Source organism: Oncorhynchus tshawytscha, linkage group LG03 (assembly GCF_018296145.1).
Source record: "Oncorhynchus tshawytscha isolate Ot180627B linkage group LG03, Otsh_v2.0, whole genome shotgun sequence".
Taxonomy (NCBI): domain Eukaryota; kingdom Metazoa; phylum Chordata; class Actinopteri; order Salmoniformes; family Salmonidae; genus Oncorhynchus; species Oncorhynchus tshawytscha.
Genome location: NC_056431.1, coordinates 79,618,517 through 79,644,208, shown reverse-complemented (window position 1 = coordinate 79,644,208; position 25,692 = coordinate 79,618,517). Strand labels below are relative to the sequence as shown.

Below are 25,692 nucleotides of genomic sequence, written 5' to 3'. Positions count from 1 at the left end.
TCGATGTCTCCGCCCGTAGAACTAGAGTTTCTGTCACCCTGGACATCTCCAGCCCGTAGAACTAGAGTTTCTGTCACCCTCGACATCTCCGCCCGTAGAACTACAGTTTCTGTCACCCTCAACGTCTCCGCCCGTAGAACTAGAGTTTCTGTCACCCTGGACATCTCCAGCCCGTAGAACTAGAGTTTCTGTCACCCTCAACGTCTCCGCCCGTAGAACTAGAGTTTCTGTCACCCTGGACATCCCCAGCCCGTATAACTAGAGTTTCTGTCACCCTCGATGTCTCCGCCCGTAGAACTAGAGTTTCTGTCACCCTGGACGTCTCCGCCCGTATAACTAGAGTTTCTGATATGCACCAAAACTTCATACTCAAGAAACACTGTCAATGCCACTGAACCCAAAAAACCTTTCAACCTGGATGCAGAAATCAGTGGTATTGACAGTGTTTCTTGAGTATGAAGTTTGGTGCATATCAGTGACGGGTCCTATTCTATGACACAGTGATACTGACAGAGGACAGACTCAGTTTGATGACTTCTTGTAGCCGATAGCAGCGTTAGTAGCGTGACAGATAACGATGCATTGTGGGTGACAGTGGTCGAGGTGTTCAGAGGGTCCCTGGTTTGGAGTCCAGGTTGTCCTCTGAAAGCACATTTTATTCCCCAGCTTTCACCATCCTGATCACTGAGTGGAGGACCAAGTACAGACGAGACATGAACACTCAGGACAACAATGCCAAGTCTAAGGCTGTGGACTCGCTGCTCAACTTTGAGACGGTACTGACTGAGCCATATCCAATACCCCCTGCTAACCCCAAACCTAAACTTTACCCAGACCCCTTTTCACATCCCAACCTCCTCTACAGCTTACTACCCAGATAAACCCTGCTTTCAGTCAAACCTTTTGTTGCAGGTGAAATATTACAATGCTGAGGGGTATGAAGTGGCCTGCTTCGAGGAGGCAATTCTGAAGTACCAGGTAAAAGGATATCGAACATTCCCCGACTTTACAATCTCCAGGTCCTGTTGTTGGGGTATTGACATCTATACAGTCTGAGATTTAGATATTGTGCTCTCCTGATTGGTTGATGTTGAGGTAGCTAGCTGAGGATTGTGCTCTCCTGTCCTGATTGGTTGATGTTAAGGTAGCTAGCTGAGGATTGTGCTCTCCTGTCCTGATTGGTTGATGTTGAGGTAGCTAGCTGAGAATTGTGCTCTCCTGTCCTGATTGGTTGATGTTGAGGTAAGCTTGCTGAGGATTTTGCTCTCTTGTCCTGATTGGTTGATGTTGAGGTAGCTTGCTGAGGATTTTGCTCTCTTGTCCTGATTGGTTGATTTTGAGGAAGCTAGCTGATGATTGGACTCCCCTTTCCTGATTGGTTGAGTGTTGAGGTGGCTAGCTGAGGATTGTGCTCCTCTGTCCTGATTGGTTGATGTTGAGGTAGCTGGCTGGTGATTGTGTTCCCCTGTTCTGATTGGTTAAAGTTGAGGTAGCTAGCTGGTGATTGTGTTCCCCTGTCCTGATTGGTTGATGTTGAGGTAGCTAGCTGGTGATTGGTGTTCCCCTGTCCTGTCTGCAGCAGTCAGAGTGGAAGACCAACGCCTCGTTGGCCCTACTGAACCAGACCCAGAACCTGATCATTGGCTCAGGGCTATTAGCAGGTTCTCTGCTCTGTGCCTACATGGTCACAGAAGGCCAGTTCCAGGTACAGTCTTCTCTACCTTCATATGGGCTCACATCAGACCACATTGGCATCCTCTGATTCCTTCTCTATTTACACGTGATCTCTCTTGATGTTAGTCAGGGTGTTAGTCAGCAGGGTGTTAGTCAGCAGGGTGTTAGTCAACGGGGTGTTAGTCAGCGGGGTGTAAGTCAGCAGGGTGTTAGTCAGCAGGCTGTTGGTCAGCAGGGTGTTAGTCAGCAGGGTGTTGGTCAGGGTGTTAGTCAGTAGGGTGTTGGTCAGCAGGGTGTTAGTTAGCAGGGTGTTAGTCAGCAGGGTGTTGGTCAGCAGGGTGTTAGTCAGCAGGGTGTTAGTCAGCAGGGTGTTAGTCAGCAGGGTGTTAGTCAGCAGGGTGTTGGTCAGCAGGGTGTTAGTCAGCAGGGTGTTAGTCAGCAGGGTGTTAGTCAGCAGGGTGTTAGTCAGCAGGGTGTTAGTCAGCAGGGTGTTGGTCAGGGTGTTAGTCAGCAGGGTGTTAGTCAGCAGGCTGTTGGTCAGCAGGGTGTTAGTCAGCAGGGTGTTGGTCAGGGTGTTAGTCAGCAGGGTGTTGGTCAGCAGGGGTGTTAGTTAGGGTGTTAGCAGGGTGTTAGTCAGCAGGGTGTTGGTCAGCAGGGTGTTAGTCAGCAGGGTGTTAGTCAGCAGGGTGTTAGTCAGCAGGGTGTTAGTCAGCAGGGTGTTGGTCAGCAGGGTGTTGGTCAGCAGGGTGTTAGTCAGCAGGGTGTTAGTCAGCAGGGTGTTAGTTAGCAGGGTGTTAGTCAGCAGGGTGTTAGTCAGCAGGGTGTTGGTCAGGGTGTTAGTCAGCAGGGTGTTAGTCAGCAGGTGTTGGTCAGCAGGGTGTTAGTCAGCAGGGTGTTGGTCAGGGTGTTAGTCAGCAGGGTGTTGGTCAGCAGGGTGTTAGTCAGCAGGGTGTTGGTCAGCAGGGTGTTGGTAGCAGGGTGTTAGTCAGCAGGGTGTTAGTCAGCAGGCTGTTGGTCAGCAGGGTGTTAGTCAGCAGGGTGTTGGTCAGGGTGTTAGTCAGCAGGGTGTTGGTCAGCAGGGTGTTAGTCAGCAGGGTGTTGGTCAGCAGGGTGTTAGTCAGCAGGGTGTTAGTCAGCAGGGTGTTAGTCAGCAGGCTGTTGGTCAGCAGGGTGTTAGTCAGCAGGGTGTTGGTCAGGGTGTTAGTCAGCAGGGTGTTGGTCAGCAGGGTGTTAGTCAGCAGGGTGTTGGTCAGCAGGGTGTTGGTCAGCAGGGTGTTAGTCAGCAGGGTGTTGGTCAGCAGGGTGTTAGTCAGCAGGGTGTTAGTCAGCAGGGTGTTAGTCAGCAGGGTGTTGATCAGCAGGGTGTTAGTCAGCAGGGTCATAGTCAGCAGGGTGTTGGTCAGGGTGTTAGTTAGCAGGGTGTTAGTCAGGGTGTTAGTCAGCAGGGATGATAGTGAATTGAATGTGGTTGTGTGTTATTGGTCTGCCCACTTCTCCTTAGGTTGGTGACTATGTCCTGTTTGGCACCTACATCATCCAGCTGTACACTCCTCTCAACTGGTTTGGTACATATTACAGGTGAGATCACCTGGTCTGGTACAGATTACAGGTGAGATCACCTGGTCTGGTACAGATTACAGGTGAGATCAACTGGTCTGGTACAGATTACAGGTGAGATCAACTGGTCTGGTACATTTTACAGGTAAGATCAACTGGTCTGGTACATATTACAGGTGAGATCACCTGGTCTGGTACGTATTACAGGTGAGATCAACTGGTCTGGTACATATTACAGGTGAGATCAACTGGTCTGGTACATATTACAGGTGAGATCAACTGGTCTGGTACATATTACAGGTGAGATCAACTGGTCTGGTACATATTACAGGTGAGATCAACTGGTCTGGTACATATTACATACAGGTGAGATCACCTGGTCTGGTACATATTACAGGTTAGATCAACTGGTCTGGTACATATTACAGGTGAGATCAAACTGGTCTTGTACATATTACAGGTGAGATCACCTGGTCTGGTACATATTAGAGGTTAGATCAACTGGTCTGGTACATATTACAGGTGAGATCACTTGGTCTGGTACATATTACAGGTGAGATCACCTGGTCTGGTACATATTACAGGTGAGATCACCTGGTCTGGTACAGATTACAGGTGAGATCAACTGGTCTGGTACAGATTACAGGTGAGATCACCTGGTCTAGTACGTATTACAGGTGAGATCAACTGGCCTGGTACATATTACAGGTGAGATCACCTGGTCTGGTACGTATTACAGGTTAGATCAACTGGTCTGGTACAGATTACAGGTGAGATCAACTGGTCTGGTACAGATTACAGGTGAGATCACCTGGTCTAGTACGTATTACAGGTGAGATCAACTGGCCTGGTACATATTACAGGTGAGATCACCTGGTCTGGTACGTATTACAGGTTAGATCAACTGGTCTGGTACATATTACAGGTGAGATCACCTGGTCTGGTACAGATTACAGGTGAGATCAACTGGCCTGGTACATATTACAGGTGAGATCACCTGGTCTGGTACGTATTACAGGTTAGATCAACTGGTCTGGTACATATTACAGGTGAGATCAACTGGTCTGGTACATATTACAGGTGAGATCACCTGGTCTGGTACGTATTACAGGTTAGATCAACTGGTCTGGTACATATTACAGGTGAGATCAACTGGTCTGGTACATATTACAGGTGAGATCACCTGGTCTGGTACGTATTACAGGTGAGATCAACTGGTCTGGTACATATTACAGGTGAGATCACCTGGTCTGGTACAGATTACAGGTGAGATCAACTGGCCTGGTACATATTACAGGTGAGATCACCTGGTCTAGTATGTATTACAGGTGAGATCACCTGGTCTAGTATGTATTACAGGTGAGATCTACAATTTCACTGTAAGGGAGACAGTCACATGCATTTCGCTGTCTTCGTTACTGGATAACTCAACATATTCTCTCCACAGACTAATCCAGAGTTCCTTTATTGACATGGAGAACATGTTCAAGATCTTAACAGAACACAAAGAGGTGAGTTACTCCTGTATCTGAGGGGTAATGAGATGTGTTTATCATTTAAACTGCTGAGGCCATGGTCAGGTTTGTGTTTGTGTCCCCGTCCGTGTGTTTGCCCCTGCTCCTGCCCTCCCTCTCCTTCTCACTCTCCCCCTCTGTCTCCCTCTCCCCCTCTCCGTCTCCCTCTCCCCCTCTCTGTCTCCCTCTCCCCCTCTCCGTCTCCCTCTCCCGCTCCATCTCTGTCTCCTGCTCCCTCTCCCTCTCTCCCCCTCTCCGTCTCCCTCTCCCCCTCTCCGTCTCCCTCTCCCGCTCCATCTCTGTCTCCTGCTCCGTCTCCCTCCCCCCCTCTCCGTCTCCCTCTCCCGCTCCATCTCTGTCTCCTGCTCCCTCTCCCTCTCCCCCTCTCCGTCTCCCTCTCCCCCTCTCTGTCTCCCTCTCCCGCTCCATCTCTGCCTCCTGCTCCCTCTCCCTCTCCCCCTCTCCGTCTCCCTCTCCCCCTCTCCGTCTCCCTCTCCCGCTCCATCTCTGTCTCCTGCTCCGTCTCCCTCTCCCCCTCTCCGTCTCCCTCTCCCGCTCCATCTCTGTCTCCTGTTCCTGCTCCCTCTCCCTCTCCCGCTCCGTCTCCCTCTCCCTCTCCCCCTCTCCGTCTCCCTCTCCCTCTCCCCCTCTCTGTCTCCCTCTCCCGCTCTATCTCTGTCTCCCTCTCCCGCTCCGTCTCCCTCTCCCGCTCCGTCTCCCTCTCCCGCTCCGTCTCCCTCTCCCTCTCCCGCTCCGTCTCCCTCTCCCTCTCCCGCTCCGTCTCCCTCTCCCGCTCCGTCTCCCTCTCCCTCTCCTGCTCCCGTTCCCTCTCCCTCTACCTCCCTGAGGCTTGTGGAGGGCCTCTCTGTGGGAAAACTCTCCCACAAACTCTCCCCAGTCTGTAAACTATGGGACTGTGAGCTGTGGGACTGTGGGCTGGGAACTGTGGGACTGTGAGCTGTGGGACTGTGGGTTGGGAACTGTGGGCTATGGGACTGTGTGCTGTGGGACTGTGGACTTTGGAATGTGGGACTGTGGGACTGTGTATTTTGGGACTGTGGTCTATGGGACTGTGGAATGTGGGACTGTGGGCTGTGGGATTGTGGGACTGTTGGCTGTGGGACTGTTGGCTTGGGGTTGTGGGACTGTGGACTGTGGGCTGTGGGGCTATGGGACTGTGGGACTGTGGACAGTGGTTCTGTGGGCTGTGGGACTCAGGGTTGTGGGACTGTGGGACCTTGGGCTGTGGGACTGTGGGCTGTGTTGCTGTGTGACTGTGGGACTCTGGGACTGTGGGACTCTGGGCTGTGGGACTGTGGTGCTGTGGGACTGTGGTGCTGTGGTGCTGTGGGCTGTGGGACTGTGGTGCTGTGGGACTGTGGTGCTGTGGGCTGTGGGCTGTGGGACTGTGGGACTGTGGGCTGTGGGACTCTGGTCTGTGGGACTGTGGTGCTGTGGGACTCTGGGCTGTGGGACTGTGGGCTGCTGGGACTGTGGTGCTGTGGGACTGTTGTGCTGTGGGACTGTGGGCTGTGGGACTGTGGTGCTGTGGGACTGTGGGACTGTGGTGCTGTGGGACTGTAGTGCTGTGGGCTATGGGACTGTGGTGCTGTGGGACTGTGGTGCTGTGGGACTGTGAGCTGTGGGACTGTGGTGCTGTGGGCTGTGGGACTGTGGTGCTGTTGGCTGTGGGACTCTGGGCTGTGGTGCTGTGGGACTCGGGGCTGTGGGCTGTGGGACTGTGGGACTATGGACTGTGGACTCTGGGCTGTGGGACTGTGGTGCTGTGGGACTCTGGACTGTGGGACTCTGGGCTGTGGGCTGTGGGACTGGGCTGTGGGACTCTGGGCTGTGGTGCTGTGGACTGTGGGACTGTGGTGCTGTGGGCTGTGGGACTCTGGTCTGTGGGACTGTGGTGCTGTGGGACTCTGGGCTGTGGGCTGTGGGACTCTGGGCTGTGGTGCTGTGGGACTCGGGGCTGTGGGCTGTGGGCTGGGCTGTGGGACTGTGGGACTATGGACTGTGGGACTGGGCTGGGGGCTGGGACTCTGGGACTGTGGGCTGTGGGACTGGGCTGTGGGACTCTGGACTGTGGGACTGTGGTGCTGTGAGACTGGGCTGTGGGACTGTGGTGCTGTGGGACTCTGGGCTGCTGGGACTCTGGGCTGTGGGACTGTGGGCTGTGGGACTGTGGTGCTGTGGGCTGTGGGACTGTGGTGCTGTGGGACTGCTGTGGGACTCTGGGCTGTGGGACTCTGGGCTGTGGGACTGTGGTGCTGTGGGACTGTGGGACTCTGGTGCTGTGGGACTGTGGTGCTGTGGGACTGTGTGCTGTGGGCTGTGGGACTGTGGTGATGTGGGACTGTGGTGCTGTGGGACTGTTGTGCTGTGGGACTGTGGGCTGTGGGACTGTGGTGCTGTGAGACTGTGGTGCTGTGGGACTGTGGGACTGTGGTGCTGTGGGACTCTGTGCTGTGGGCTGTGGGACTGTGGTGCTGTGGGACTGTGGTGCTGTGGGGACTGTGGTGCTGTGGGACTGTGGTGCTGTGGGACTGTGGGCTGTGGGCTGTGGGTGGGACTGTGGGGGCTGTGGGACTGTGGGACTGTGGGACTGTGGACTGTGGGACTGTGGTGCTGTGGGACTGTGGTGCTATGGGCTGTGGGACTCTGGGCTGTGGGACTCTGGGCTGTGGGACTGTGGTGCTGTGGGCTGTGGGACTCTGGGCTGTGGTGCTGTGGGACTCGGGGCTGTGGGACTGTGGGACTATGGGCTGTGGGACTCTGGGCTGTGGGACTCTGGGCTGTGGGACTCTGGGCTGTGGGCTGTGGGACTGGGCTGTGGGACTCTGGGCTGTGGGACTGTGGTGCTGTGGGACTCTGGACTGTGGGACTGTGGGCTGTGGGACTCTGGGCTGTGGGACTCTGGGCTGTGGGACTCTGGACTGTGGGACTCTGGGCTGTGGGACTCTGGATCTGGACTGTGGGACTGTGGTGCTGTGGGCTTTGGGACTCTGGGCTGTGGTGCTGTGGGCTGTGGGGCTGTGGGATTCTGGACTGTGGGCTGTGGGACTGTGGTGCTGTGGGCTGTGGGACTCTGGGTTGTGGGCTGTGGGACTCTGGGCTGTGGGACTGTGAGACTCTGGGCTGTGGGACTGTGGTGCTGTGGGACTGTGGGACTGTAGTGCTGTGGGACTGTGGGCTTTGAGACTGTGGGACTGTGGTGCTGGGGCTGTGGGACTGATCTGGGCTGTGGGACTGTGGGCTTTGGGACTGTGGGACTCTGGGCTGTGGGACTCTGGGCTGTGGGACTCTAGGCAGTGGGACTCTGGGTTGTGGGACTCTGGGTTGTGGGACTCTGGGCTGTGGGACTGTGGGACTGTGGGACTCTGGACTGTGGGACTGGGCTGGGACTCTGGGTTGTGGGTGCTGGGACTCTGGGTTGTGGGACTCTGGGACTGTGGGACTCTGGGCTGTGGGACTGGGCTGTGGGACTCTAGGCTGTGAGACTGTGGGACTCTGGGCTGTGAGACTCTAGGCTGTGGGACTGTGGGACTCTGAGCTGTAGGACTCTGGGCTGTGGGACTCTGGGCTGTGGGACTCTGGGCTGTGAGACTGTGGGCTGTGGGACTGTGGAGAGAGGAGTGAAGCGAGAGGAGGCTAAAAATGCTTTGCCGGTAACTGCAAGGCGGTGCTTTATATTGTTGTTATGTCTGAGATCCACTGTGTGCGGCTTGACCTGAGACCCTGATCCATGGAGGAAGTAGACCATCTAGTCCCTGAGTTTCACCACACTGATGATCTCATTTCCTGTCATGTTGTCTTGTCCAGGTGAAAGACGATGTCAGCGCCACAGACCTCCAGTTGACAACCGGCGAGGTGAAGTTTCAGAACGTGTGCTTCAGCTACACTGAGGGGTAGGTCATAAAAACATGTGTAGTTATTCTCTGATGTCATGAGAATGTGTGTAGTTAATCTCTGATGTCATGAGAACGTGTGTAGTTAATCTCTGATATTATGAGAATGTGTAGTTAATCTCTGTTATGAGAATGTTTAGATAATCTCTGATGTCATGAGAATGTGTGTAGTTTATCTCTGATGTTATGAGAATGTGTGTAGTTACTCTCTGATGTCATGAGAATGTGTATTTACTCTCTGATGTCATGAGAATGTGTGTAGTTTATCTCTGATATGATGGACATATTCTCTCATGACAGACAATACATACATTTAACAGATGGATAGTCATGGACAGAGCAGAACAGAGCTTGTACTACATCTAGGCATCAACCTGTCATTTGCCTTCACCTGTCAATTTAGAATCTGTAAAACTCTTGGCATTGTGTCCACCCTAATCAAATGAAGTAGGACTGTGTATCTGTGTTGCTGTCCTCAGGAATGTGATCCTCAGGGGTATATCGTTCACTGTGATGGCTGGCCAGACTGTTGCTCTGGTATGTTCAACTCTCCAGATAGCCTTTCATTACATGACTAACATGAACTAAAAGGAGCATAAAAACACATGACCTCCCCTTTTGGGATACCCAGACACCCACATTTAACATCCACATTCCCTGTGTGTGTCTGCAGGTGGGCCAGTCTGGTTCAGGTAAAAGCACTATCCTCCGTCTGCTGTTTCGCTTCTATGACGTCCAGGGAGGATGCATCCGTATTGATGAACAGGATATATCCAGGGTGGGTTAACTCTATAGGATCTATATACAGGGTGGGTTAACTCTATAGGATCTATATCCAGGGTGGGTTAACTCTATAGGATCTACATACAGGGTGAGTTAACTCTATAGGATCTATATACAGGGTGAGTTAACTCTATAGGATCTATATACAGGGTGAGTTAACTCTATAGGATCTATATACAGGGTGGGTTAACTCTATAGGATCTATATCCAGGGTGGGTTAACTCTATAGGATCTATATACAGGGTGGGTTAACTCTATAGGATCTATATACAGGGTGAGTTAACTCTATAGGATCTATATACAGGGTGGGTTAACTCTATAGGATCTATATCCAGGGTGAGTTAACTCTATAGGATATATATACAGGGTGAGTTAACTCTATAGGATCTATATCCAGGGTGAGGTTAACTCTATAGGATCTATATACAGGGTGAGTTAACTCTATATACAGGATCTATATACAGGGTGAGTTAACTCTATAGGATCTATATACAGGGTGGGTTAACTCTATAGGATCTATATACAGGGTGGGTTAACTCTATAGGATCTATATACAGGGTGGGTTAACTCTATAGGATCTATATACAGGGTGGGTTAACTCTATAGGATCTATATACAGGGTGGGTTAACTCTATAGGATCTATATACAGGGTGGGTTAACTCTATAGGATCTATATACAGGGTGGGTTAACTCTATAGGATCTATATACAGGGTGGGTTAACTCTATAGGATCTATATACAGGGTGGGTTAACTCTATAGGATCTATATACAGGGTGAGTTAACTCTATAGGATCTATATACAGGGTGAGTTAACTCTATAGGATCTATATACAGGGTGAGTTAACTCTATAGGATCTATATACAGGGTGAGTTAACTCTATAGGATCTATATACAGGATCTATATACAGGGTGGGTTAACTCTATAGGATATATATACAGGGTGGGTTAACTCTATAGGATCTATATCCAGGGTGAGTTAACTCTATAGGATCTATATACAGGGTGAGTTAACTCTATAGGATCTATATACAGGGTGAGTTAACTCTATAGGATCTATATCCAGGGTGAGTTAACTCTATAGGATCTATATACAGGGTGGGTTAACTCTATAGGATCTATATACAGGGTGAGTTAACTCTATAGGATCTATATACAGGGTGAGTTAACTCTATAGGATCTATATACAGGGTGAGTTAACTCTATAGGATCTATATACAGGGTGGGTTAACTCTATAGGATCTATATACAGGGTGGGTTAACTCTATAGGATCTATATCCAGGGTGGGTTAACTCTATAGGATCTATATCCAGGGTGGGTTAACTCTATAGGATCTATATACAGGGTGAGTTAACTCTATAGGATCTATATACAGGGTGAGTTAACTCTATAGGATCTATATACAGGGTGGGTTAACTCTATAGGATCTACATACAGGGTGGGTTAACTCTATAGGATCTATATACAGGGTGGGTTAACTCTATAGGATCTATATATAGGGTGGGTTAACTCTATAGGATCTATATACAGGGTGAGTTAACTCTATAGGATCTATATACAGGGTGAGTTAACTCTATAGGATCTATATACAGGTGAGGTTAACTCTATAGGATCTACATACAGGGTGAGGTTAACTCTATAGGATCTATATCCAGGGTGAGTTAACTCTATAGGATCTACATACAGGGTGAGGTAACTCTATAGGATCTATATACAGGGTGAGGTAACTCTATAGGATCTATATACAGGGTGAGTTAACTCTATAGGATCTATATACAGGGTGAGTTAACTCTATAGGATCTATATACAGGGTGAGGTAACTCTATAGGATCTATATACAGGGTGAGTTAACTCTATAGGATCTATATACAGGGTGAGTTAACTCTATAGGATCTATATACAGGGTGAGTTAACTCTATAGGATCTATATAACTCAGGGTGGGTGGGTTAACTCTATAGGATCTATATACAGGGTGAGTTAACTCTATAGGATCTATATACAGGGTGGGTTAACTCTATAGGATCTATATACAGGGTGAGGTTAACTCTATAGGATCTATATACAGGGTGAGGTTAACTCTATAGGATCTATATCAGGGTGGGTTAACTCTATAGGATCTAACTCTATAGGATACAGGGTGAGTTAACTCTATAGGATCTATATACAGGGTGAGTTAACTCTATAGGATCTATATACAGGGTGAGGTAACTCTATAGGATCTATATACAGGGTGGGTAACTCTATAGGATCTACATACAGGGTGGGTTAACTCTATAGGATCTACATACAGGGTGAGTTAACTCTATAGGATCTATATACAGGGTGGGTTAACTCTATAGGATCTATATACAGGGTGAGTTAACTCTATAGGATCTACATACAGGGTGATTTAACTCTATAGGATCTACATACAGGGTGAGGTAACTCTATAGGATCTATATACAGGGTGAGTTAACTCTATAGGATCTACATACAGGGTGAGTTAACTCAGTAGTAATGTCAGTAATAATGTCAGTAGTAATGTTAGTAGTAATGTCAGTAGTAATGTCAGTTGTAATGTTAGTAGTAATGTCAGTAGTAATGTCAGTAGTAATGTCAGTAGTAATGTCAGTTGTAATGTTAGTAGTAATGTCAGTAGTAATGTTAGTAGTAATGTCAGTAGTAATGTCAGTAGTAATGTCAGTAGTAATGTCAGTTGTAATGTCAGTTGTAATGTCACGGTGGATAGAGGACCCAGTTTAACATATTCGTAAGGTATAAAAACATGAATGTTTTCTTGTTAATGTCTGTGTGTGAATGTAGGGGGTGTGTGTGTGTGTGTGTGTGTGTGTGTGTGTGTGTGTGTGTGCGTGCGTGCGTGCGTGTTAACTCGTGGTATATACAGGGTGTTAACTCGTGCGTGCGTGCACACACGCTTGTTTACCTGTGCCCTGTATACCATTTTAGCCAGACTCAGGCTACACTGTCTGGTCTGTAGGGGCTCCCAGTGGCGCAGCATTCTACTGGGACCCAGACCTCTCTCTGTAATCTAATCTGTACCATCCCTGGCTATAGGTGACCCAGACCTCTCTCTGTAATCTAATCTGTACCATCCCTGGCTATAGGTGACCAGACCTCTCTCTGTAATCCTAATCTGTACCATGCCTGGCTATAGGTGACCCAGACCTCTCTCTGTAATCCTAATCTGTACCATCCCTGGCTATAGGTGACCTAGACCTCTCTCTGTAATCTAATCTGTACCATCCATGGCTATAGGTGACCCAGACCTCTCTCTGTAATCCTAATCTGTACCATCCCTGGCTATAGGTGACCCAGACCTCTCTCTGTAATCCTAATCTGTACCATCCCTGGCTATAGGTGACCCAGACCTCTCTCTGTAATCCTAATCTGTACCATCCCTGGCTATAGGTGACCCAGATCTCTCTCTGTAATCCTAATCTGTACCATCCCTGGCTATAGGTGACCCAGACCTCTCTCTGCAATCCTAATCTCTACCATCTATGGCTATAGGTGACCCAGACCTCTCTCTGTAATCTAATCTGTACCATCCCTGGCTATAGGTGACCCAGACCTCTCTCTGTAATCTAATCTGTACCATCTCTGGCTATAGGTGACCCAGACCTCTCTCTGTAATCCTAATCTGTACCATCCCTGGCTATAGGTGACCCAGACCTCTCTCTGTAATCCTAATCTGTACCATCCCTGGCTATAGGTGACCTAGACCTCTCTCTGTAATCCTAATCTGTACCATCCATGGCTATAGGTGACCCAGACCTCTCTCTGTAATCCTAATCTGTACCATCCCTGGCTATAGGTGACCCAGACCTCTCTCTGTAATCCTAATCTGTACCATCCCTGGCTATAGGTGACCCAGACCTCTCTCTGTAATCCTAATCTGTACCATCCCTGGCTAGTGACCCAGACCTCTCTCTGTAATCCTAATCTGTACCATCCCTGGCTATAGGTGACCCAGACCTCTCTCTGCAATCCTAATCTCTACCATCTATGGCTATAGGTGACCCAGACCTCTCTCTGTAATCCTAATCTGTACCATCCCTGGCTATAGGTGACCCAGACCTCTCTCTGTAATCCTAATCTGTACCATCTCTGGCTATAGGTGACCCAGACCTCTCTCTGTAATCCTAATCTGTACCATCCCTGGCTATAGGTGACCCAGACCTCTCTCAGTGTAATCCTAATCTGTACCATCCCTGGCTAATAGGTGACCCAGACTCTCTCTGTAATCCTAATCTGTACCATCCCTGTCTATAGGTGACCCAGACCTCTAATCTGTAATCCTAATCTGTACCATCCCTGGCTATAGGTGACCCAGACCTCTCTCTGTAATCCTAATCTGTACCATCCCTGGCTATAGGTGACCCAGACCTCTCTCTGTAATCCTAATCTGTACCATCCCTGGCTATAGGTGACCCAGACCTCTCTCTGTAATCCTAATCTGTACCATCCCTGGCTATAGGTGACCCAGAACTCTCTCTGTAATCCTAATCTGTACCATCCCTGGCTATAGGTGACCCAGACCTCTCTCTGTAATCCTAATCTGTACCATCCCTGGCTATAGGTGACCCAGACCTCTCTCTGTAATCCTAATCTGTACCATCCCTGGCTATAGGTGACCCAGACCTCTCTCTGTAATCCTAATCTGTACCATCCCTGGCTATAGGTGACCCAGACCTCTCTCTGTAATCCTAATCTGTACCATCCCTGGCTATAGGTGACCCAGACCTCTCTCTGTAATCTAATCTGTACCATCCCTGGCTATAGGTGACCCAGACCTCTCTCTGTAATCCTAATCTGTACCATCCCTGGCTATAGGTGACCCAGACCTCTCTCTGTAATCCTAATCTGTACCATCCCTGGCTATAGGTGACCCAGACCTCTCTCTGTAATCCTAATCTGTACCATCCCTGGCTATAGGTGACCCAGACCTCTCTCTGTAATCCTAATCTGTACCATCCCTGGCTATAGGTGACCCAGACCTCTCTCTGTAATCCTAATCTGTACCATCCCTGGCTATAGGTGACCCAGACCTCTCTCTGTAATCCTAATCTGTACCATCCCTGGCTATAGGTGACCCAGACCTCTCTCTGTAATCCTAATCTGTACCATCCCTGGCTATAGGTGACCCAGACCTCTCTCTGTAATCCTAATCTGTACCATCCCTGGCTATAGGTGACCCAGACCTCTCTCTGTAATCCTAATCTGTACCATCCCTGGCTATAGGTGACCCAGACCTCTCTCTGTAATCCTAATCTGTACCATCCCTGGCTATAGGTGACCCAGACCTCTCTCTGTAATCCTAATCTGTACCATCCCTGGCTATAGGTGACCCAGACCTCTCTCTGTAATCCTAATCTGTACCATCCCTGGCTATAGGTGACCCAGACCTCTCTCTGTAATCCTAATCTGTACCATCCCTGGCTATAGGTGACCCAGACCTCTCTCTGTAATCCTAATCTGTACCATCCCTGGCTATAGGTGACCCAGAACTCTCTCTGTAATCCTAATCTGTACCATCCCTGGCTATAGGTGACCCAGACCTCTCTCTGTAATCCTAATCTGTACCATCCCTGGCTATAGGTGACCCAGACCTCTCTCCGCTCCTACATCGGTGTGGTTCCTCAGGACACGGTGCTCTTTAATGACAGCATAAGAAACAACATCCGGTACGGACGCATTCCCGCTAGCGACCAGGAGGTGGAGGTGGCTGCCCTCGCTGCGGACATACACTACAAGATCCTGTCACTGCCCGAGGGTGAGGAAGAGGATGATGAAGAGGATGAAGATGACGAGGAGGACGAGGAGGATAATGTGTGTTGTCTCCACAGGGTATGAGACCCAGGTGGGAGAGAGGGGTCTGAAGCTGAGTGGAGGAGAGAAACAGAGAGTAGCCATCGCCCGTACAATCCTGAAGGACCCCCGTATTATACTGCTGGATGAGGTCAGAGATAGGGGGGGTTGGGAAGAGGGCTGGTGGGAGGGAGGAGGGCAGGGGGGAAGAGGGCTGGTGGGAGGGAGGAGGGCAGGGGGAAGAGGGCAGGTGGGAGGGAGGAGGGCAGGGGGAAGAGGGCAGGTGGGGGAGCAGGGGTGAAGAGGGCAGGTGGGAGGGATGAGGGCAGGGAGGAAGAGGGCAGGTGGGAGGGAGGAGGGCAGGGGGAAGAGGGCAGGGGGGAGGGAGGAGGGCAGGGGGGTGGGAGGTGGGGGGAGGAGGGCAGGGGGAAGAGGGCTGGTGGGAGGGGGAGGGAGGGGAAAAGGGCAGGTGGGAGGGGGAGGGCAGGGGGGGAAGAGGGCAGGTGGGGGAGCAGGGGTGAAGAGGGCAGGTGGGAGGGATGAGGGCAGGGAGGAAGAGGGCAGGTGGGAGGGAGGAGGGTAGGGGGAAGAGGCAGGTGGGAGGGAGGAGGGCAGGGGGAAGAGGGCAGGTGGGGGGCAGGGGGAAGAGGGCAGGTGGGAGGGAGGAGGGCAGGGGGAGGGAGGAGGGCAGGGAGGAAAAGGGCAGGTGGGAGGGCAGGGGGAAGAGTGTAGGCGGGAGGGAGGAGGTTAATGGGGAGGGAGGAGGGCAGGTGGGAGGGAGGAGGGCAGGTGGGAGGAAGGAGGGCAGATGGGGGGCAGGGGGAAGAGGGCAGGGGGAGGGAGGAGGGCAGATGGGGGGCAGGGGGAAGAGAGTAAGGGGAGGGAGGGGGAGGGAGGGAGGGCAGATGGGGGAGGGCAGGGGGAAGAGGGTAGGGGAGGGGGAGGGCAGTGGGGAGGGAGGAGGGCAGGAGGAGGGAGGAGGGCAGGTGGGGGGGGCAGGTGGGAGGGCAGGGGGAAGAGGGTAGGGGAGAGAGGAGGGCAGTGGGGAGGGAGGAGGGCAGGAGGGGGGGCAGGTGGGAGTCATGTCAGGGACCATGTGTGTATAAAACCCTCCTCGTCTCTGTCACACAGGTCCTCAACCTAGCTTTACATTGCTTTGCTGTAGATAGAAGGGCCAATGGTTCTTTGAGCTGGATACGAATAATGTGTGTTCTGAAGGTTCTGTTGAATTGCAGTCAAACCCTGCTGGTTGGGAAACAATAGGACTTACAGTCTGATAGACTTCATATCATAACTTTTTGTTATATTCTCATGTTGGTCCCATGTTATTATTTTCTATGCTACAGGCTACATACTACCCCTCTCTCTCTCTCCCTCTCTCTCTCTCCCTGTCTCTCTCTCTCCCTGTCTCTCTCTCTCCCTGTCTCTCTCTCTCCCTGTCTTTCTCTCTGCCTGTCTCTCTCTCTCCCTGTCTCTCTCTCCCTGTCTCTCTCTCCCACTCTCTCTCTCCCTGTCTCTCTCTCTCCCTGTCTCTCTCTCTGCAGGCCACGTACTAACTCTCTCTCTCCCTGTCTCTCTCTCTCCCTGTCTCTCTCTTTGCAGGTCACGTACTAACTATCTCTCTCTGTCTCTCTCTCTCCCTGTCTCTCTCTCTCCCTGTCTCTCTCTCTCCCTGTCTTTTCTCTCTCTCTGCAGGCCACGTACTAACTCTCTCTCTCCCTGTCTCTCTCTCTCCCTGTCTCTCTCTCTGCAGGCCACGTACTAACTCTCTCTCTCTGTCTCTCTCTCTCCCTGTCTCTCTCTCTCCCTGTCTCTCTCTCTCCCTGTCTTTCTCTCTCTCTCTGCAGGCCACGTCAGCCCTGGACACACAGACAGAACGCAACATCCAGGCTTCACTCTCCAAAGTCTGTGCCAACAGGACCACTATAGTAGTAACGCACAGGTAACGCTTTCAGAGAGCCAGTCAGTCATCAGCTGTTGTGTTAACAGATGTAATCCTCCCTCAATCTGTGTCCCAGCTGTCTACATGTGTTTACAGTGATGTAATGTCACAGATCGACCCCTAACACTGTGTGTTTCTGGCCTTTATATCTCAGGATGCATAAGGGAATTGGGTATCTGACTAAAGGGAATAGGGTACCTGACCAAAGGGAATAGGGTATCTGACTAAAGGGAATAGGGTATCTGACTAAAGGGAATAGGGTATCTGACTAAAGGGAATAGGGTACCTGACCAAAGGGAATAGGGTATCTGACTAAAGGGAATAGGGTATCTGACTAAAGGGAATAGGGTACCTGACCAAAGGGAATAGGGTATCTGACCAAAGGGAATAGGGTATCTGACTAAAGGGAATAGGGTATCTGACCAAAGGGAATAGGGTACCTGACCAAAGGGAATAGGGTACCTGACCAAAGGGAATAGGGTATCTGACTAAAGGGAATAGGGTGCCTGTTTGGGAATAGTGTCAGAATAGGGTATCTGACTAAAAACAGAAAGGGAACAGACATCCAGCTGCCTGACTAAATCCCTGATCTTGGGAATAGGGTCTGACTAAAGGGAATAGGGAAACCTGACAGTCCCAAAAGGGAATAGGCATCTCTGTCACAGACATGAAGTCTGTTAACGATTCAGAGGCCAATGGAAAATAGGGTACCTGACCAAAGGGAATAGGGTATCTGACTAAAGGGAATAGGGTGCCTGTTTGGGACGCAGTGTCAGTTTAAGGGCATGAAAACAGAAAGAGTGCCAGACAGACATCCAGCTGCCTCAGCTCTAAATCCCCTGATCTTGTGTGCCTCTTCGAGCGGTCATTGTGACTCTTTCAGACAGTCCCAAATTTGATAGTCCTATACACAATTCATTACATAGGCATCTCTGTCACAGACATGAAGTCTGTTAACGATTCAGAGGCCATGATGGAAAAGTCTATGTTCTCCGGTCCTTCCTTTCCAATCCCACTGAAACCCAAAATCCTGACTCCAGTCTTGCATCAAAATCCCTGACTTTATTCTTTAATTCATAAGTTACATTATCTAACCAGTCTTGCCAATGCAAATGAATGAAAATGAAAATACCTCTACAACAAATACCTCCCCCACTTCTCTCTGCTGTCTCCTATTGCAGATATTAAATAAAATCATATTTTATCAGTCAAATGCTGAATACAACAGGTGTAGTGGACCTCACAGTGAAATGCTGAATACAACAGGTGGAGTAGACCTTACAGTCAAATGCTGAATACAACAGGTGTAGTAGACATCACAGTGAAATGCTGAATACAACAGGTGTAGTGGACCTCACAATGAAATGCTGAATACAACAGGTGTAGTAGACCTTACAGTCAAATGCTGAATACAACAGGTGTAGTAGACCTCACAGTGAAATGCTGAATACAACAGGTGTAGTAGACCTCACAGTGAAATGCTGAATACAACAGGTTTAGTAGACCTTACAGTGAAATGCTGAATACAACAGGTGTAGTAGACCTCACAGTGAAATGCTGAATACAACAGGTGTAGGTAGACCTCACAGTGAAATGCTGAATACAACAGGTGTAGTAGACTATATATAGGGGGTACCGGTACAGAGTCAATGTGGAGACTATATACAGGGGGTACCGGTACAGAGTCAATGTGGAGACTATATACAGGGGGTACCGGTACAGAGTCAGTGTGGAGACTATATACAGGGTGTACCGGTACAGAGTCAAATCAAAATCAAATCAAATCAAATTGTATTTGTCACATACACATGGTTAGCAGATGTTAATGTGAGTGTAGCGAAATGCTTGTGCTTCTAGTTCCGACAATGCAGTAATAACGAACAAGTAATCTAACTAATAATTCCAAAACTACTACCTTATAGACACAAGTGTAAGGGGATAAAGAATATGTACATAAAGATATATGAATGAGTGATGGTACAGAGCGGCATAGGCAAGATACAGTAGATGGTATTGAGTGCAGTATATACATATGAGATGAGTATGTAAACAAAGTGGCTTAGTTAAAGTGGCTAGTGATACATGTATTACATAAGGATGCAGTAGATGATATAGAGTACAGTATATGCATATACATATGAGATGAATAATGTAGGGTATGTAGACATTATATTAGGTAGCATTGTTTAAAGTGGCTAGTGATATATTTTACATCATTTCCCATCAATTCCCATTATTAAAGTGGCTGGAGTTGAGTCAGTGTGTTGGCAGCAGCCACTCAATGTTAGTGGTGTCAGTCTATGACTAGGGTGGCTGGAGTCTTTGACAATTTTCAGGGCCTTCCTCTGACACCGCCTGGTATTTAGGTCCTGGATGGCAGGAACCTTGGCCCCAGTGATGTACTGGGCCGTTCTGGGCCCTCTGTAGCGCCTTGCGGTCGGAGGCCGAGCAGTTGCTATACCAGGCAGTGATGCAACCCGTCAGGATGCTCTCGATGGTGCAGCTGTAGAACATTTTGAGGATGTGAGGACCCATGCCAAATCTTTTCAGTCTTCTGATGGGGAATAGGTTTTGTCGTGCACTTTTCACGACTGTCTTAGTATGTTTGGACCATGTTAGTTTATTGGTGTTGGAACTTGAAGCTCTGCCGTGCTTAATGATGGTGTTGGAGTCGTGCCTGGCTGTGCAGTCATGAGTGAACAGGGAGTACAGGAGGGGACTGAGCACGCACCCCTGAGGGGCCCCTGTGTTGAGGATCAGCGTGGCAGATGTGTTGTTGCCTACCCTTACCACCTGGGGGCGGCCCGTCAGGAAGTCCAGGATCCAGTTGCAGAGGGAGGTGTTTAGTCCCAGGGTCCTTAGCTTAGTGATGAGCTTTGAGGGCACTATGGTGTTGAACGCTGAGCTGTAGTCAATGAACAGCATTATCACATAGGTGTTCCTTTTGTCCAGGTGGGAAAGGGCAGTGTGGAGTGCAATAGAGTTTGCATCATCTGTGGATCTGTTTGGGCGGTATGCAAATTGAAGTGGGTCTAGGGTTTCTGGGATAATGGTGTTGATGTGAGACATTACCAGCCTTTCAAAGCACTTCATGGCTACAGACGTGAGTGCTATGGGTCGGTTGTCATTTCGGCAGGTTACCTTAGTGTTCTTGGGCACAGGGACTATGGTGGTCTGCTTGAAACATGTTGGTATTACAGACATCCTAAATGTGTCAGAGCCGGTGTAGTACGATTCGATCTTAGTCCTGAATTGATGCTTTGCCTGTTTGATGTTTCATCAGAGGGCATAGCGGCATTTCTTATAAGCTTAGGGTTACAGTCCCACTCCTTGAAAGCGGCAGCTCTAGCCTTTAGCTCAGTGCTGATGCTACCTGTAATCCATGGCCTCTGGTTGGGGTATGCACGTACGGTCACAGTGGGGACGACATCATCAATGCACTTATTGATAAAGCCAGTGACTGATGTCGTGTACTTCTCAATGCCATCGGAGGAATCCCAGAAAATATTCCAGTATGTGCTGCAAAACAGTCCTGTAGCATCTGCTTCCACTGACCTTCCATTGATCTAGTCACTGGTGCTTCCTGCTTTAATTTTAGCTTGTAAGCAGGAATCAGGAGGATAGAATTATGGTCAGGTTTGCTAAATGGAGGGCGAGGGAGAGCTTTGTACGCGTCTCTGTGTGTGGAGTAAAGATGGTGTAGAGTTTTTTTTTCCCCCTCTGGTTGCACATTTAACATGCTGATGTTTCCCTGAATTAAAGTCCCCGGCTACTAGGTGCGCCGTCTCTGGGTGAGCGTTTTCTTGTTTGCTTAAGGTGCAGTACAGTTCATTGAATGCTGTCTTAGTGTCAGCCTCAGTCTGTGGTGGTATGTAAAACAGCTACGAAAAATACAGATGAAAACTCTAGGTAGATAGTGTGGTCTACAGCTTATCATGAGATACTCTACCTCAGGCAAGCAATAGCTTCAGACTTCCTTAGATATCGTGCACCAGTTGTTATTTACAAAACTATATAGACCCCCGCCCCTTGTCTTACCAGACACCGCTGTTCTATCCTGCCGGGACAGCGTATAACCAGCCAGCTGTATGTTGATAATGTCGTCGTTCAGCCACGACTCCGTGAAGCATAAGCTATTACAGTTTTGAATGTCCCGTTGGTAGTTTAATCTTCTGCGTAGGTCATTGATTTTATTCTCCAAAGATTGCACGTTTGCTAGGAGAATGGAAGGAAGTGGGGTTTATTAGATCGCCTATGAATTCTCAGGAGGCAGCCCGCCCTCTGGCCCCTTTTTCTTCACACAAATCACAGAATCTGGGCCTGTTCCTGGGAGAGCACTGTATCATTCGCGTCGGGCTCGTCAGACTCGTTAAAGGAAAAAAAGGATTTGTCCAGTTGTCCAATCGCAGTTCTGATGTCCAGAAATTATATACATTCATAAGAGACGGCAGCGGCAACATAATGTACAAAATATACATTTTTTAAGTTACAAAGTTACTGCTGTTGGTTGAGCAGTATATTGTCCTATGGGCCCTGGTCAAATGTAGTGCCCTATAAAGGGAATAGAGTGCCATTTCAGACGCAACCTAGGTGGAAACATGGATAAGCCTTCCTTTGATCAAGGTCTAGATTAAATATTGAACAACAGATGATAGCACCACTAGCATCTAATAACGTTAAGATGATAAGATGATAGCACCACTAGCATCTAATAACGTTAAGATGATAAGATGATAGCACCACTAGCATCTAATAACGTTAAGATGATAAGATGATAGCACCACTAGCATCTAATACCATTAAGATGATAGCACCACTAGCATCTAATACCGTTAAGATGATAAGATGATAGCACCACTAGCATCTAATAACGTTAAGATGATAAGATGATAGCACCACTAGCATCTAATAACGTTAAGATGATAAGATGATAGCACCACTAGCATCTAATAACGTTAAGATGATAAGATGATAGCACCACTAGCATCTAATACCGTTAAGATGATAGCACCACTAGCATCTAATACCGTTAAGATGATAAGATGATAGCACCACTAGCATCTAATAACGTTAAGATGATAAGATGATAGCACCACTAGCATCTAATAACGTTAAGATGATAAGATGATAGCACCACTAGCATCTAATAACGTTATGATGATAGCACCACTAGCATCTAATACCATTAAGATGAAAGCACCACTAACATCTAATACCATTAAGATGATAGCACCACTAGCATCTAATAACGTTAAGATGATAAGATGATAGCACCACTAGCATCTAATAACGTTAAGATGATAAGATGATAGCACCACTAGCATCTAATAACATTAAGATGATAAGATGATAGCACCACTAGCATCTAATAACGTTAAGATGATAAGATGATAGCACCACTAGCATCTAATAACGTTAAGATGATAAGATGATAGCACCACTAGCATCTAATAACGTTAAGATGATAAGATGATAGCACCACTAGCATCTAATAACGTTAAGATGATAAGATGATAGCACCACTAGCATCTAATAACGTTAAGATGATAAGATGATAGCACCACTAGCATCTAATAACGTTAAGATGATAAGATGACAGCACCACTAGCATCTAATAACGTTAAGATGATAGCACCACTAGCATCTAATACCATTAAGATGAAAGCACCACTAGCATCTAATACCGTTAAGATGATAAGATGATTGCACCACTAGCATCTAATACCGTTAAGATGATAGCACCACTAGCATCTAATACCATTAAGATGATAAGATGATAGCACCACTAGCATCTAATACCGTTAAGATGATAGCACAACTAGCATCTAATACCATTAAGATGATAAGATGATAGCACCACTAGCATCTAATACCGTTAAGATGATAGCACCACTAGCATCTAATACCGTTAAGATAATAGCACCACTAGCATCTAATACCATTAAGAATTTAGCACCACTAGCATCTAATACCATTAAGATGAAAGCACCACTAGCATCTAATACCATTAAGATGATAAGATGATAGCACCACTAGCATCTAAAACCATTAAGATGATAGCACCACTAGCATCTAATACCGTTAAGATTATAGCACCACTAGCATCTAATACCATTAAGATGATAAGATGAGAGCACCACTAGCATCTAATACCGTTAAGATGATAAGATGATAGCACCATTAGCATATAATACCGTTAAAATGATAGCACCACTCGCATCTAATACCGTTAAGATGATAAGATGATAGCACCACTAGCATCTAATACCGTTAAGATGATAAGATGATAGCACCACTAGCATCTAAAACCATTAAGATGATAGAACCACTAGCATCTAATACGGTTAAGATGATACCACCACTAGCATCTAATATCGTTAAAATGATAAGATGATAGCACCACTAGCATCTAATACCGTTAAGATGATAGCAACACTAGCATCTAATACCGTTAAGATGATAGCACCACTAGCATCTAATACCGTTAAGATGATAAGATGATAGCACCACTAGCATCTAATACCGTTAAGATGATAGCACCATTAGCATCTAATACCATTAAGATGATAAGATGATAGCACCACTAGCATCTAATACCATTAAGATGAAAGCACCGCTAGCATCTAATACCATTAAGATGACTTTGATTTGATTTGATTTGATTTGATTTGATTTGATTTGATTTGATTTGATTTGAGATGATAAAATGATAGCACCACTAGCATCTAATACCATTAAGATGATAGCACCACTAGCATCTAATACCGTTAAGAATAAAGCAGTTTAAGTTGGTTCTAACCAAGTCATTCTTATAGTGTTCCATTCTACACCGATGCTGGTTCTAACCAAGTCATTATTATAGTGTTCCATTCTACACCAATGCTGGTTCTAACCAAGTCATTCTTATAGTGTTCCATTCTACACCGATGCTGGTTCTAACAGCAAGTCATTCTTATAGGGTTCCATTCTACACCGATGCTGGTTCTAACCAGGTCATTCTTATAGGGTTCCATTCTACACCGATGCTGGTTCTAACCAAGTCATTCTTATAGTGTTCCATTCTACACCGATGCTGGTTCTAACCAAGTCATTATTATAGTGTTCCATTCTACACCAATGCTGGTTCTAACCAAGGCATTCTTGCTGAAGTGAATGTTATTGTGTTTTGTTTCAGACTGTCGACCATCGTTGGCTCAGACCAGATCCTGGTAGTCCATGATGGCCAGATTGCCGAGAGAGGGAGGTGAGTAACTGGCTTTAGTGATAGTAAACCCTATACAAGATGCTATACACTTGCAAAAGATCCAGTCTGTCAGGCAGTTAACCTCCAGCTTCAGTGTAGTAGAGGGTGCCACTACCTGTGAAATAGTGTCCTGGTGTGATTTTCCATTATGCCGAGAGCTGTTCCCTTGCTGGACAACTGAAAGCACAAAACTGTTCCATTGGGTTCTATTCTACTGGTAGAAACAGGCTTTTACTATACAGTCATTTTTATATCACGTTTGCTGAGCAAACTTGACCTCTTGTTCCCATCTCATTGTTGCATTTCGTTCTTGTGCTTTCAACAAATCTGTGAGAAACTGTTTTAAGAGGTGTCTTTGAAAAGAGAGAGTTAAAGGAACGTTCCACAGCTTGTCTCCACGACTCCAGAGAAAGGTTTTAGTGGCCCTAGTTATCCAAATTGCCCAAAATTATTCAATTACTACAGTTCCCATGATGCTTGGCTGTTAGAATACTGAGATTACTACAGTTCCCATGATGCTTGGCTGTTAGAATACTGAGATTACTACAGCTTCCATGATGCTTGGCTGTTAGAATACTGAGATTACTACAGCTTCCATGATGCTTGGCTGTTAGAATACTGAGATTACTACAGTTCCCATGATGCTTGGCTGTTAGAATACTGAGATTACTACAGCTTCCATGATGCTTGGCTGTTAGAATACTGAGATTACTACAGTTCCCATGATGCTTTGGTGTTAGAATACTGAGATTATTACAGTTCCCATGATGCTTTGGTGTTAAAATAACGAAGACAGGTAGAGGGAGGAGCATCTAAGCTAGATGGGCGCTAGCTTTGTGTTTAAACAAACCAGACAGAACTGGAAGTGGATATAGGAAAGATACACAACATATAAAAACATAAGCTAGCAGGCTCAACAATTACTCTACCGCCCCGTATCCATGACTACCACCCTGTATCCATGACTACCACCCTGTATCACTCATTACTACCACCTCGTATCACTCATGACTACCACCCCGTATCACTCATGACTACCGCTCTGTATCCATGACTACCACCCTGTAACACTCATGACTACCGCTCTGTATCACTGATGACTACCTCCCTGTATCCATGACTACCACCCCGTATCACTCATGACTACCACCCCGTATCACTCATGACTACCTCCCCATATCACTCATGACTACCGCCCCGTATCACTCATGTCTACCGCCCCGTATCACTCATGACTACCACCCCGTATCACTCA

The 25,692-nt window shown here is 47.9% G+C and overlaps 1 protein-coding gene across 1 annotated transcript in view; it reads left to right on the top strand.

The window, feature by feature from the left end:
- The window catches only part of abcb6b (ATP-binding cassette, sub-family B (MDR/TAP), member 6b), an 80,573-nt gene that overhangs the window by 15,585 nt on the left and 39,296 nt on the right, over positions 1-25,692 (top strand). The window contains exons 5-16 of the mRNA XM_042320113.1: positions 667-776; positions 913-978; positions 1,580-1,705; positions 3,176-3,252; positions 4,679-4,742; positions 8,574-8,659; positions 9,139-9,196; positions 9,333-9,437; positions 15,043-15,217; positions 15,291-15,403; positions 17,100-17,194; positions 24,369-24,437. Coding sequence (XP_042176047.1) covers positions 667-776; positions 913-978; positions 1,580-1,705; positions 3,176-3,252; positions 4,679-4,742; positions 8,574-8,659; positions 9,139-9,196; positions 9,333-9,437; positions 15,043-15,217; positions 15,291-15,403; positions 17,100-17,194; positions 24,369-24,437 — 1,144 coding nt within the window. The remainder of the gene's footprint in view (positions 1-666; positions 777-912; positions 979-1,579; positions 1,706-3,175; positions 3,253-4,678; positions 4,743-8,573; positions 8,660-9,138; positions 9,197-9,332; positions 9,438-15,042; positions 15,218-15,290; positions 15,404-17,099; positions 17,195-24,368; positions 24,438-25,692) is intronic.